Below are 14,370 nucleotides of genomic sequence, written 5' to 3' on the forward strand. Positions count from 1 at the left end.
AAGATAAATTGAGAGAAGAAAAAACGATCGTTGGTGTCTTTAAACTTGAAATTTTTTGTATGACAAAAGCAAAAATAGACAAAACCTTGAACTATTGGTTTCAGACGCATTGAGTTGAGTTCTTCTGTTATGAGTTACCAAACGGAATGTTGTAGAAAATCAAATACGGCTTTTAAGTTCAAATAAGGAGCAGAAAGTTTATTCCTTTGCCTAAAATATTTCTTTGAGTTATAGAGTTATTGTGTAAAGCTCAATAGTACAATGGATTAGGTTAGATACTGTGAAAGAGATTCACTACATGAGGTTACAGCTTTGTGATACTCGTTAACTCACGCGAACATTTTAAAAACAACAAGCGTCGGTAACTGTCTTTTCGACAAGTATAAAGTCTATATCCTAGCCGAACAACTACACATGTCGAAAAACAGTTACCGAAGGTTCAAAAAACCCACTTCGGAGGTTAGGCAGTATCACAAAGTTGTGTATGAATTGATTACGTAACAGCATCCAATGTATTCTGGTTTATCGAAGATCACAAAGGTATTCACGTAAAGTGAACCGAAAATATTTTTCATGTTTAATGGCTCATTTTCGGAGGAGGCAAACTGATATATAATGGACAACTTTCGCACTGGGCAGGTAATAAAATCATTTACTTCATTGTTTGAGGATAGTTCCTTTTTTTGTCATCGTTACGACGGTTGTGTTTGCAACGATAAAGCATTAATTGGGATGTCCCACAAAATTGCAAAGCATTGAACAAGAACGACTGTTTCTTCTAACAGTTCAACCCCGATCTCCAACGAATTGAATGCAATACTTACAACATCAAAGAAAATAAAATGGAAAATGGGTGGAATTGTTCACTTAACACTTAAGAACAATTAAATTCGATGAAAACTTTTAAGATTCCACATCCACGCTACACGTTTAATATACAAAAGTTTCGTACGGCTGCGTCTTTAATTTAATTAACATCACACGTGTAATTGAAATAAATTAATTTAGTAATTGTTTGTACGACAAATATTTGGAGTGAATCAACTTGCATTGTTTACAACGCCTTGACTTTATCGATAAGTAAATGCGATGTGTTATTCGTACGTCAATAGCGCGCTAGGATTATTACGTGCTTCAAATATTAAGTATCAATTGTTGTTGCTCTGACGTATTGATTCAGATTGTGTTGGGAAAGAGATTGAAAATGATGTACCCTCATTTGTTTCCACGTGCCATTAGCACTAACATTTAATGTTTTTAAGTACTCAGTCAAGTCCCGGCACTTGATTTTTCACAATATACACCTTTATCATTGTTTTCGTTGATTATTGCGACAGTGTTCAGAATGCCGACAAGCTGCTAGCTCAAGTCGTCTAGAAATTATACTGGTACAAAGTTGTGCGGTAGTGCCATAAAATGTTCGACCTTTTTTCTTTGATATTGGATGATAAAGCACATAGCGACGAAGGAGGCCTAACTCAAATTGTTCAAATGTTGTCCTGTCAAGTTTGCACAGTTGTAAAAAGCAAACATTTGAATTAGGTCTCTTTCGCGTTGCTATGTGTAGCTACTCTCAAACTTGAGAAGAGAACATATGAAAAATTTGAATTAGGTCTTTTTCACGTTGCTATGTGAAGCTGGAGTTACAGTGGCTCTAGCTACACATAGCGACGAAGAGACCTTAACTCAAATTGTTTTTTTTTGTCCTGTCAAGTTTGACATAGTACAAAGCAAAAATTTGAGTTAGGTGTCTTTCGCGTTGATATGTAAAGAAATTTTCGCAGGGTGCCCTCCGCTGACACTTGCGATAATTTTCATTTTCGCAGGGCTTCGCAAGTAAAACACCGTACATAATTGTTTAGAGATTGTTATTTTGCCACGAGAGATTATAGCCCTCGCCTCCGGCAAAATAAAAATCTCCAAACAAGGATGTAAAGTACTATTAAACTTGAGAAGAAAACTTAAGAAAAATCTGAATTAAGTCTCTTTCGCGTCTATATGACATGGTTGTGTAGGTGGAGTTACAGTGGCTCTAGCTACACCTAGCGAAGTAGATCTAATTTAAATGTTTCTTTTGGTGTCCTGTGAAATCTGCAAAGTTGGTTAGGTGTCTTTGTGTTGCTATGTGTAGCTTTAGTAAGGGTAATCTAGTTTAAGGCGAAACAGTTCGTTTACTAAGCTGCAGTTTTAAGGCAACGTCTGCATTCATTTTAGGCGTGAAAATTGTAACTTTGACAAAGCGCCCCTTTATTTTCCCCGGCTCTCTCACATCTCTGACTGTCAATACGCTTCAGTGGAAGACGAATAAAATCCAAAGCAAACATTAAACATGGTGAATGTGCTAAAATCAACAATTTTATTATATCAAATTAAATATCATTTTCCACATTTTAATCTGAAATATAATTATCAGTCCAGACATTATTTGCACGAAATTATTTGCTGCATTGCTTAAAAATACAAACATTTTGTAATGTCAGGCCAGAATTATCGCCGCGCACAAAAAAAAAATCCATTTCATTTTTGTGTAATTTTATGCATGACTTTCGGATTTCGATTTGCAACCGTATGGACAAACGACCTGAGTATGGACTATATTATACAATGTAACATTAGTGTGGCTCAGAAATCTCGTCACGGTTGAATGATATGGTGAAACCCCACTAAAAGTAATTGAAAAACCATTTTATAACGATGTATCGAAAACTTTGTTTTAATTCTAACACACTTCACTTTCACGGCATACCGAACACTGTCGGCCACTTCACTCGACCACACCAACAGAAAATATTAATATTTTTGTAATTATTGAAATAGTGCGCTTCAAGGCATCTTCATCTTCAAAGGAGAACTGTTCTATAACTCGAAATTGTATCGAACGATGAATCTAGTTCATTGCGATCAATATTCAGTGTGGGGAAGTGTAATATCAAATATCTCATTAAAACTCTGATGCAAATAGAAACTGTAGCGAAATTCGAGTTTTCATTAATTCTGCGTAGCCGACGAAATAACCTTTTCAACGGAATATTGACATAAAATGGGTCATCATGGGAAGTGACTGTCGCCAACTAGTTCATAGAAATTGTGTACAAAGCGATCAGCTATCAAAGTAAAATGTTTGCAAAAACGCTTATCAAAACTTTGATTGAGTTTGAGGTGCTCCTATCATTTTAATGAAAATATTTTTCGTTATTTTCTATTCAAGTGATAGAGTACCTCAAACCCAAAAAATAATCCTCTTGTAGAGTCATCTTACTTACACAAGTTTATGAATTGCGGAACTTCAACTACGCTTTACCAGACCAGTTTGAATTAACATCCGTATCATAACATGATACTGTGGTTCTTGCAGCCCATTTAAAGAATTCCAACCAATCTTCCACCATTACTGTTCCATTTGGTGTAATTATGCGAAAAATAGTTCCCGGAATGAAAAAGAGACCTTCAGACGATGTTGTCGACATTTAACCTGCGAAAGAACACTATATCATATATTAAGTGGCAGTGACCATAAAAGTCGCATTCATCGCAGCATATATCAGATCATTGTACCTGAATGGAAGTGAATGAAACAAAAGGGAAAAAAATCAACAAAGCACTAACACACACAATAAACCAGCTTTTGTTGAGTCGCGTAATGAATAACGAAAAACAAATTGATTGAGTGCGAGCGATCTTGCTTTTTCGTTTCAAATAAATTGTTATAAAAGTTTGATGTTCGTACATGAACCTATTTATCCGTATGCCTAATCAAGGTCGTTTCATTTGGTTTAGAACATTTTGTGATGCGTCACAATGAAGATGAAACAAATGAACGTGAACCGATATTTCTTTGTTTTTTTTACCAAGGAAACATTACAAACATGGTAACGGTAAACGTTATTTTATTCTTATTTACTTTTTTGCGTCGACAAGCCAAACGACGACTGTCTTGAAAACTATTTTTTTTTGCTTTAACTTGAAACGTGTTTGTTCGGTTAAAACGTTACCGATGTGAATAATGTAAGTCAGTTTAAAAATCTAACTAATTCCCAGCACAATAATACAAATGTCGTTATGTTTGAAATGTAACTTTTAAATTGAAAAGAACTTCGAACTGTAAATAATAGGTCACGTTCTTGACTTGCTCGAGAAATTTTTGTTGATGTTTGAACGTATGATGCCCGCGTGTTTTGTATGAAATTACGCTCTTCAGTGGAAAAGTATGTTTGAACTCAAGAAATATTCTTTAATTGAAATCTATTTTCTGTTCATAAATCACGTTGTATACATAAACGTTGTAGGTTCGAATTGGATGAAGTGCTTTGTCTTGTGACACGGTGATAGTTGCAATAGTTCTTTAGATTTGTATTTTCTATTCTGTAACTAGTCTTTCTTTGTCCAGGTATATTTCAATTAAAGTCGAGGAATATCTCTTAAATGACTGAAGTATTTTCAGTTGTCTCTAGAGCTGGTTAGCCCACGAGCAAAGGCGCTGGGAGAATAAGAGGCGATGAGAAAGTAGGTCACAGGTGTGGCTCAGGATCGCTGGAAATGCTAATCTGGCCCTGATTATTTGGATACCATTTCACAAAGTAACAGAATTATTTAGAAGTCAGCCAGTCCAAATGAATTATGTGCGTCATCGCTTCACAAGCATACATTTTAAAACTAAGATCAAAGGGAATTCAAAATGTCGTATCCTATTATTTGCAAGTGCGAGGTAGTATTATCACAACAACAACAACAAAAACTCTAAAGAGAAGAAAAACGGCAGATGGTTGGTATATTAACCAGCCTTCAACTCGATGAATACAGAAGAAAGGAAGTCTGCTGCATGCATTTCAGAAACAAAACAAAAACTGAATTTATGCAAATTTAGTCAGAAATCATGTATATACAAGCTAACTACGACGTATGTACACAAGGAGTGGTCAGCAAGTGAAAATATTTTGAGTAGAAACGTGAAAATCACACAATGGTCCTGCCATCCATCGATCTTCGGTTGAAGAAAACCTGTAGAGAAATTTACCAGAAATGCGCAAATTAATTGAACAAAAAATGTCGTTCTGTCTCTTCACGCATACAATCTTTGTCGCTTTTCATCGTCTGGTTAACATTGTAGAGTGAAGGACTTGGTTTCAAGGTTTATAGATATAATAAATCGTGTAATTGTTGTATGGGTTTCATTGCATACACATCTATTTAAGTGACGTAATTTTGTTCTTATAAAAATGAGAATTTTAATTTGCTCACATTTCTGAATTAAACGCTGCACTGCACTGTTCGTATTGTATATTTCTCTGTGAGAAGCAGCGACTTTTTGGGCCAGCGCCTATTTTTGGGAAAATCTAAAATTCGCAAAATTTTGTAAATTTTCCTGAATTTCGTAAATTTCCCCAAAATTTCCTATCGAACCTTACCACTTGAATGTCAATTTTTGGCTTCAGAATTTAGAAAACTGTATAAGGCAGCGTGATCTGCATTTTATTCTCCATTTGGCCAAAAATGTGCCATCATGGCTTCACGTTTAAAAATCGATTTTAAGAATGCTTATGCCAAAAATTGGCATTTAAGTGATCAGGTTCTTTTGGTGTTAGCGAATTTTTGGAAATTTAGAATAAAAAAATCCCAAAAATAGGACTTGCTTCAAGCTGCTTGTTCGATGAATGCTAATAACTAATAAAGCAATAATTACTTTAGGCGTGTCTTAGAAATTAATACTTACTACACTTCCTCCCGTTCCATTAGTTTGTCCACCACTCAAGACTCAAATTTTACAATTAGACTTTTACGACCTTTTACGTTTAGTAAATTCATTAGCATAGAGACTTTTCTACCATAAATTATGTCCGACCAACAACAAAAAAGAACCAAAAAAAATCTCCATAATTACTCGTCAAGTTCAATCAATTTCGGTTAATGCTAATATACGAAAATCAAATCGAATCAAAAACCAGAAAAGGAAAACAAGGCAACGGCGTTATAAACAAACTCGGTATAATCATAATAGAATATATTGATCGACGTCACCGATATACATATGTACTGCCATTTAAGTCAACATCAAGTTTAACCAAACGAACAGAAAAGCCAAGTACAAGGTCTATTATGGGTCCATTTAATATTGTGTTCTTTGAGTGAATGTAAAAAATGATTATTTTTTGTCGAAGCTATTTTTAGATTCAAACAACATTTGATGCGAACACTTTGTCCATATCAATATTGAAAAGCTTTGCTCTATCCGATTTATTTTGATAAGGAAAATATTTCGTTGCAATTTTTGAACGGCACTGTAATATTACGCAAACGTTTTGTGATTAGCTTTGAATTCGCTGAAGCTGAATGCTGTCGTAAATACATTGAGAAATAGAAAGAATTCTCTTTTCGACACACACAAATATTGATTGATGTGCTGTCTTCAGCACTCATATATAGAGATGTTGGTAATATTTTCCCAGAAATACGCTTCGTTCTTTGAATTAAATAAATTCTAATGGAACGTGGTGACGATAATCGAAATATGCGAAGATATTAAACATTCTTTGTGGTATTTTTATGTATTTACGTAAGTTCCTCAGTTATCTCTGGATATATTCACCGACAGAATAAAAATTACTTTATTTCAACGTCTGTTGCTTGAGTGGAAATCTATGCGAATGAAGTGTGACCCAGATGGATTCTTTTCCACATATTTTTTTCTCCTACTAGCATTGAGATATTCGATTTGAATTCTCCATGTGAATAACTCGATGGGTTTGTCTACGATTGAAATATGCGATGAAGAATCGAATTGATATTTATATTTTACTGCTCATGAGTCTGAAATCGTACACAGCATCCTAGCAATGCAATATTTTTGTGGGCTTTATTCGGAAACAAGTGATCAATTTGCATCAGAGAACATTGTACAAATAGCCAAGGTATTACAAAGTGACTATACGAAATGAGCGAATAGTCTCTCCTTCGATATTCTGGAGAAAACAGTAATTTCTCAAGGCTGAGAGAGTGTCCATAAACGATGTCCACTTGATTCCCGTGCACCATGAAGCCAGCAGCTTTAAATATTTGATAACTCGAGAACTAGTGAAATGTAGGGTCGACACCCCCAAAAACTCCTAATATGGATGTAGAACACACAGTTTACTTAATGCAACGCATATTTTTGGAATGTTGCAAAACGTGCGAATAATCAATGCTATTCGAATCAAATCAATTGAAAATGCTCAAATCTTGAGGAGAGCCCTCCTGCCTTCTTACATCCTCCGCATCTCATCTGCAGTATTCATTTCACATCTCTGTTTTTTTTTTTATTTCAGAAATATTTGCATGGAAGAACCGAAAAAGAAATTGAATATTTAACATCGTCAAAAACTGGAGGAGCGACCCCTTTAGTGATCGCCTGCCGAAACGGACATTATGATATCGCTTACTATTTACTTCACACTGTGGGCGTTGACTGTGAACAGACTGGATCAGGTACAATAATTTCCGCATTGACTAAAAAGCGATCATAATTTTGATGAAAAATCTTCTCTTACAATTTTCAGTTACATTTGATGGTGAAACAATCGAAAGTGCACCACCGCTATGGTAAGTGGATCCAGAGATTTGTGGTAGCGAAACGAAATTACCTGAACGTTATTTTAGGGTCGCTGCCGCTGCTGGTCATCCATTTATTGTAAGACTTTTAATAAAACATGGTGCCAATGTAAATAGTACCACCCGCACAAATTCAACTCCATTGAGAGCTGCTTGTTACGATGGCCACTATGAGATCGTAAAATATTTAGTCAAGAATGGTGCAGGTAGGTTCAATGACTCGACGTCCCTGAGCGCCCTTTTAATCAACTCTTATCATCTACAGATATCGAGATTGCGAATAGACACGGACACACCTGTCTCATGATTGCTTGCTATAAGGGTCGCTATAAAATCGCTCAATATCTCCTGTCGTTAGGTGCTAAAGTAAATCGTCGAAGCGTCAAAGGCAACACACCGCTACACGATTGCGCTGAATCTGGATCGTTAGACATTCTTCGATTATTGCTGGAAAATGGTGCCACTATGGACGTAGATTACTACGGAATGACTCCGCTGCTAGCTGCTAGTGTGACTGGTCATTTGCACATCGTAGAATATCTAATTAGACTGCCGATCGTGAAACGTGAGGATAAAATTGCCGCTCTTGAATTGCTCGGTTCAACATATGTGGACAAGAATCGGGACATGATCGTGGCGTTGTCGCTGTGGAAACGTGCTATGGAAGAGCGATACAATGTCGAGCCTCAAATCGAAAAGCCCACCGTATCAGAGCCGATCCCTGCCTACGATAATGCAAAAGAAATTTTGGACATAAATGCTCTAGAAGACCTAGTCATGGATCCGGATGCAATGCGAATGCAAGCATTGGTGATACGAGAACGAATACTAGGTCCAGCCCATCCAGACACCAGTTATTACATTCGATTCCGAGGTGCTATTTACGCTGATGCCGGCAGATTCGATCGATGCATCGAATTGTGGATGTACGCACTGACCATGCAACAGAGCATTTTGGAGCCGTTAAGTCCGATGACACAATCATCGCTGTTGTCTTTCGCTGAATTATTCAGTTATATGCTGGGTGAAACCAACAAACCAGTGACACGGGGACGTGTAGTTCCACCGATAGAAACCAAAGATTTGATGATGGTGTTTCGTAAAGCCGTAAAGGAGGTAGAATTAGGTCAACAAATGCTCAACAAAATTCCAGAAGCGCAACAAGATCCATTGGCATTATGTCGTGCCTTAATCAGTGCACTGCATATAGCTTGTCTAATAGCACGATTGTTGGATGAGGAGGATTGCAGTCCCAGTTTACGAAAAGAAATCCTGAAGGCGTTGTACGATCTTATTAGTTTGAAGGTGAGTGCAAATGAGTGATGAAGATGACAACACATCCATCATTTCCGTTGTATCTGTGTCGTGTATGCAGAGTATTGAATTGATTCAACCGTTTTGTATTTAGGTTGTCCTTAAGTCTGGTCGAACATCATTGCATTTGGCGTGTTATCGGGAAGCAGGACTAGTTGGTCGGTATCCAGCTTGTCAATTTCCATCGCCACAATTAGCCAAAGCACTGTTATTAGTCGGTGCGGATCCAAATAGTACAGACGATTCTGGTAACACCCCTTTACATTTAGCAGCACTAGCCCGACCATGCCCTCCAGAATTAGCACAGACACTGCTAGAACATGGCGCCCATCTGGTATGTTTGGAATAAAGTTTAATTTGCAAAAGATTCCCTCGAAAGTAAAATTTCTTGATTTAGGACACACGGAATCTGGATGGTGACACATTCGAATCATTGCTGCAAAACCAGAAGGTTCACGAATTAGTTAATCCGCTCAAGTACACCCGACTATCGTGTTTGGCCGCTCGAACGATACAAAAACATGGACTGAAATATAGCAGAGAGGTTCCAACCAGCCTGCACGAATTCATCGAATCACATTGATTCCGCCGTCCGGGCGTTCATACAATATCTGGACCGAATTTATGCAAACAGCCCCCGTCTCTATAACCTACCATAGTTTCATTTTTCGTATTTTTAATTTTTTTATAATTTTTCTTTCTGCAATTGTGATTTTACTATGTAGTAGTCAGTCAGCGCATTGTGGTGTGTATGTGTTGAGTTGTACTGAATAAGAGAATAAGAGAAAAACGAAGAGGAAGCAAAGTGAAACGAAGCAGCAAAAATGTATTTCGTGTGCGATAACTTTAAGTTTAAGTTTAGCTCGGACAGAAATTTGTGTCTGTTGAGTGAACGTAATGAGTTACATTGACTAAGCGAAAGCGTTGTTAAAATTAAAATGTTCTAAGTGGAGAAGTTTGATTATCAGAATATCAACAGCAAAAAAATAAAAATAAAAAAGAATTGAAGTTTCGACCGGTTTTTACTTTTCTAATGCCTCGTCTGTCTATCCGTCTCCGAGGAAACATCTTATGAATCATCCCATCAAACTACCCAAGAAAAATGTCCAATGAGATTTATACACCGACAAGCCAGAGGTGAAGATCACACCTGTAGCACCCCGTACAATTTACCTTTACAAGAGACAAAATTACTCTTTACAGGTCAGATTTTTAACTCTCTTTTTTGTCAGTGAATACTTTAGGTCGTAGAGTTATAATCTGTTTTTGAAGACTGCCTTTTTTTCGGAATAGCTACATTCAGTGGCGGATTACCCTTTATGGGCAATTCAATATCGTGCCCATGGTGCTGGAAAAATTTGGCGCTGAGTTCAATCACTGAATGTACAATTATTGTCTGAAAAGAAATTGTATATTCGTGGATCCTGGATTTGAGCACTATTTCAAAGGACTCTCAATGATTGGCGCTGTCGGCAAGTCGGTCACTTCTGTCATTTCACCGAACAATATTTTCAATAAGAAAAGACCGAAGGCAGTGCCACCGCTGATTTTTGCGGTAGTGACGACATAGCAATTTCCACAATCTATTTCAAACTCAAAATTTTTTCGTCATAAAACGAGATATATGGCCGTGTTGCGGCTGCCAAATACATAAGTGTCCCGACAGCCTCTGTAAATGGATAATTTTTAGCCGATTTTCCAGTTTCTGTCACGTTTCTTTCTGCCGATGTTGATTGTGACATTCTGAATTTTTCCAGGCGACGATTTATTTCTAGTCCAACAAAACAATCTGCCTCAAAGATACGAATTTTGAATTCCGTTTGAAGAAAATCCATTAGGTCGTCGATGACTTAGCTACTGTAATACCATCATCGATGAAAATGCCTAAAATCATTCGTCTATCACGATTTCTCACGAACACACACTGATCAGCGTCAGCAACTTGAAAACTGTACATCTTGTGGAAATCAGTGAACTTTTTTTCTAAATCAATTTATTTTCGGCTTTTATTTTTCACTACCTTTTTGGCATATAGTCAACCAATACTCTCTCTAGCGAGAGGGTAGTGAGTCGACGAGCTCGACTGTTAAGTCATAACTCTTAAACTCAAATATTTTAAGATTTTTGATGATTTAAATTACACTTTCCTCTCGATCTATTCCTTTCGGCTGTATAGCCTTCTTACTTCTCACTGCTTCGTTCGCGTGCTTTTTCTTTTCACCTTTTTCACTTTTCTACTTTCTTTTTCCCGGTTCCTCCAGCAAATTTTCCTGGTTTTATGTCCTACTTTTCCACCGTTTTTATCTAATTTTTCCAGAGCAGAAAGATTTCACCTTAGCTCTCCCCAAACAAGCAACAAGCTTAGAATTGTGATGTGGTCTTCATGAACTGAAGTTTTTAACTTTTACCTCATGCAGGTCAGTGCTATACCAATCAAAACGCATTTTCTCTTAAGATGTACCAGAATTTGTGTAGTGTGTCGCTGCGCTCGCAATTACTTGATTCGTCATATATGAGTATAGACAAATTGGCGCTGAAATTGCGTTTGCCAGTGGCTACATTAATTACTTTGATTTTACTGGAATAGTATTTTGTTCACGAAAGGAAAAAAGTTGGAAATTTCATTTCGTGGATGTGAGGATTTGCGAGAAAATGAAATTTCCTACTTTTTTCCTAGGTCAGCACAACGTTTTTTACAACAAGGGTTCCCACGGTGCGGTTGAATGAATTTTAACTGAGCATTTCGATGAACTTTTGATATTTTTAGATATTATGAGTCAGCTCGGAGCCCTGAACAAGGTTGCACAAAAAAAAAATATTTTCATCCGTACCGTCGATGACATTGGTGACATTGGTCACTTGCACTTAGGGTATCAAATTTTTGTACAATTGTTATTAGAATATCAGGCACTATCGATTGAAACCACAACCAGTTCTCCACCACTCTCTCTGTAGACAGGATGGGCTATGCACCAATGTCACCGACAGTACGGATGGAAAATTTTTGTGGAACCTTGTTCAGGGCTCCGAGCTGACTAATAATATCCAAAAATATCAAAAGTGCATCGAAATGCTCAGTTTAAATTCATTCAACCGCACCGTGTTCCACAAGTTTCAGCTAAGGTGAGGAAATGACTATTTTCTCGCCAGCGTTGTGAGAAAAACATTGCATAAAAAATAGTAATCCATCTGGAAAGTGTCGACTATGTAACTTTTGTTTCAAGTGGGTTGCTCAGACTTTAAACGTTAGTGGAGCTGTATCATCCAAAATTTCGATCGATTTAAATTCTGCTGAGTATATGTAATCAACTACAATGTGAAAATTTGAAAGCTAAGACTGTTCGACTGTCCTATAAATTCAGTTGATTCAACGCTGGACACCATTTGCAGTGATTTTTGCATTCAAATTGGTTGTTGCATAAATATGTTATAAACGCAGGCAAGAAAATAGTCATTTTCTTCCCTCTGTGGAGACTTGTTGTGAAAAATTCAATTTACTTCGGAAACAGATTGAAAATTTCATTTACTTGGTAAACAAATATCATGTCCGGAGTGATAGCGGAGGACTTGACGCAGTCTAACCCCCAAAAATAACTATGGTTGTTCGTCAAGATGCAGCTAGTCTCATAGCTTTAAGAACAATTCGATAGTGAGATTCACCGCTTCGAACTCATGTTTGTGCTCGAATTAGTGGAACGTTCTATTTGGAAATGATCCGTTGAGTAGTCGCTAGTGGTATAAGGAAAACGAGATTTGTCTACAACCGTTAGACGATCTTCTGACGACGCTAAATGTAACAAGAAAAATTCCTTTGTAAAATTTAACTTTTTATTTCAACACATTACTAAGACTTGGTCATTCCAGGAACACTATACAAAAACTCCCCGTCATCATCATAATAACAATCACCCAATCGATATGTGGCTCCATCTTTGTACAGTTTCCGCGGAATATCGATGTGGTCGCGAATGGATGGCATTGATAACCGTTTCAAATCCCTTTCGTGCAGTTGAACTTCATTACTTACGAATTTAGTTACGCTGAGCGTTGAATTTTCGATATTTGAATCCGTTTGCGGTTTGATTCCAGTGCCAAATGGATTGTTGAATATGGTCTCCGTACCGCTACTGACAGACCCACTTTCGTCGGAACTGGTAGGCTTAAAGGTGTAGAGTTTGCGCGATCCGATACCCGTCGTAACAAATTCTTTCTCTGACACTTTTGGTGGAGGTGACTTTGAAGAAATTTGTTTCGGATCAACCTCATACTTCTTACAGCTCGATATAATGCCAACGAACTCGGTGCTTTCCGGTTTTGGCATCTCCTTCTTCAGCATACTGTCATAGTTCACTTTTGTATTCAGATTTCGTTTCGAAAATTTCTTCAAATGTTCACTGAATCGTGGGTCCATTTCCTTAAATTCACCATTCGCGAATAATTCCCAATTCGATCGGACCTTTTCATCATGCCGAGCCACACGTTTACTGTCTCTCGGCTGCCACTTCGCCTTAAGAATCTTTTGAATGGTGGCTGCATCAGCAGGGAAACTTTCCGCCAATTTATGTTCATTCCACTCGTCCGGATCTTTGGCATTAAACAGACGAATTTGTTCCATTTCTCCCCATGTCAAAAACGTTGGTTTTTTCTCACTGAAGTATTTATTCCGCACAATGTTGCGTTGCAATTGTTCCCTATGTTCTGCAGATTCCTGCCGATATTGTTCGTATATTGCACGGGTGTTTGTCAGATCCCCTTCAAATTTGGAAATATCGTCATCCCAATGATTGTCGTATTCGATTTCGTTAGTTTCGGCTTTGACTTGACGACGGATGCCCGGATTTGAGATGTATCTAGGAGAGCGAGCGTAGTTCCGAGTTGACTGCTTAGCGCAGTTACTTGCTTGTTTGATTAATGCGCGAAACATTACAAAAGTTGTTCAACTTTCACTGGTTGTATTTCTTTGGTGTTATGTTATTGTAAAAGTAAACACATGCCCAAAGTGACATATTAGTTTTTCTGACAGAAGTGACAGAAAGAGCATTTTTCTCTTTGGACAAGCTGGTTCACATAAAAATACAGCACATTTCAGCGACAGTATTCAAAAAGAAAAGGAGCGAAATATTTTTAAATTTTTAATCTTTCGCAACCGGAACGGGTACAGCCTTGAGTGATTCAATCTCAAGCTATTTATGAATGGAAAATTTTGACAGCTCTACACTTGCGACGAATAAAAAGAAAAAAGTTTTTTACATGCGTCGAAAACCGTACTTTTCATGTTTTAAGCACTTCTTTCGACGCCCTCAGCATGTAAAATCCATTACACAGGTTTTTACTTGAAACAATAGTCATTTGTTTACCTGTTTTGGACGATTGATTTTAGGCAATTTCGCGGATTGTAGGCCGAACGAAGTGAGGTCTACAAGCGAAAGTGCCTTAAATCAACAGTCCCAAATAGAGGTGAGTGGGCTGCCC

The 14,370-nt window shown here is 37.4% G+C and overlaps 2 protein-coding genes across 2 annotated transcripts in view; one reads left to right on the forward strand and one right to left on the reverse strand.

The window, feature by feature from the left end:
* Positions 1 to 9,911, forward strand: part of LOC119067631 (protein fem-1 homolog CG6966) — a 32,125-nt gene extending 22,214 nt beyond the window's left edge. Inside the window, exons 2-7 of the mRNA XM_037170732.1 lie at positions 7,302 to 7,461; positions 7,533 to 7,575; positions 7,633 to 7,790; positions 7,850 to 8,889; positions 8,993 to 9,232; positions 9,296 to 9,911. Coding sequence (XP_037026627.1) covers positions 7,302 to 7,461; positions 7,533 to 7,575; positions 7,633 to 7,790; positions 7,850 to 8,889; positions 8,993 to 9,232; positions 9,296 to 9,481 — 1,827 coding nt within the window. The 3' untranslated portion in view covers positions 9,482 to 9,911. The remainder of the gene's footprint in view (positions 1 to 7,301; positions 7,462 to 7,532; positions 7,576 to 7,632; positions 7,791 to 7,849; positions 8,890 to 8,992; positions 9,233 to 9,295) is intronic.
* Positions 9,912 to 12,712: 2,801 nt separating this feature from the next.
* LOC119067641 (neugrin) lies at positions 12,713 to 13,915 on the reverse strand. Its single transcript, XM_037170744.1, has one exon. It carries the CDS (start codon positions 13,820 to 13,822, stop codon positions 12,743 to 12,745), a length of 1,080 nt encoding a protein of 359 aa, XP_037026639.1. The 5' UTR covers positions 13,823 to 13,915; the 3' UTR covers positions 12,713 to 12,742.
* Positions 13,916 to 14,370: the final 455 nt, after the last annotated feature.

The sequence above is a fragment of the Bradysia coprophila genome, chromosome II (genome assembly GCF_014529535.1).
Source record: "Bradysia coprophila strain Holo2 chromosome II, BU_Bcop_v1, whole genome shotgun sequence".
Lineage (NCBI taxonomy): Eukaryota > Metazoa > Arthropoda > Insecta > Diptera > Sciaridae > Bradysia > Bradysia coprophila.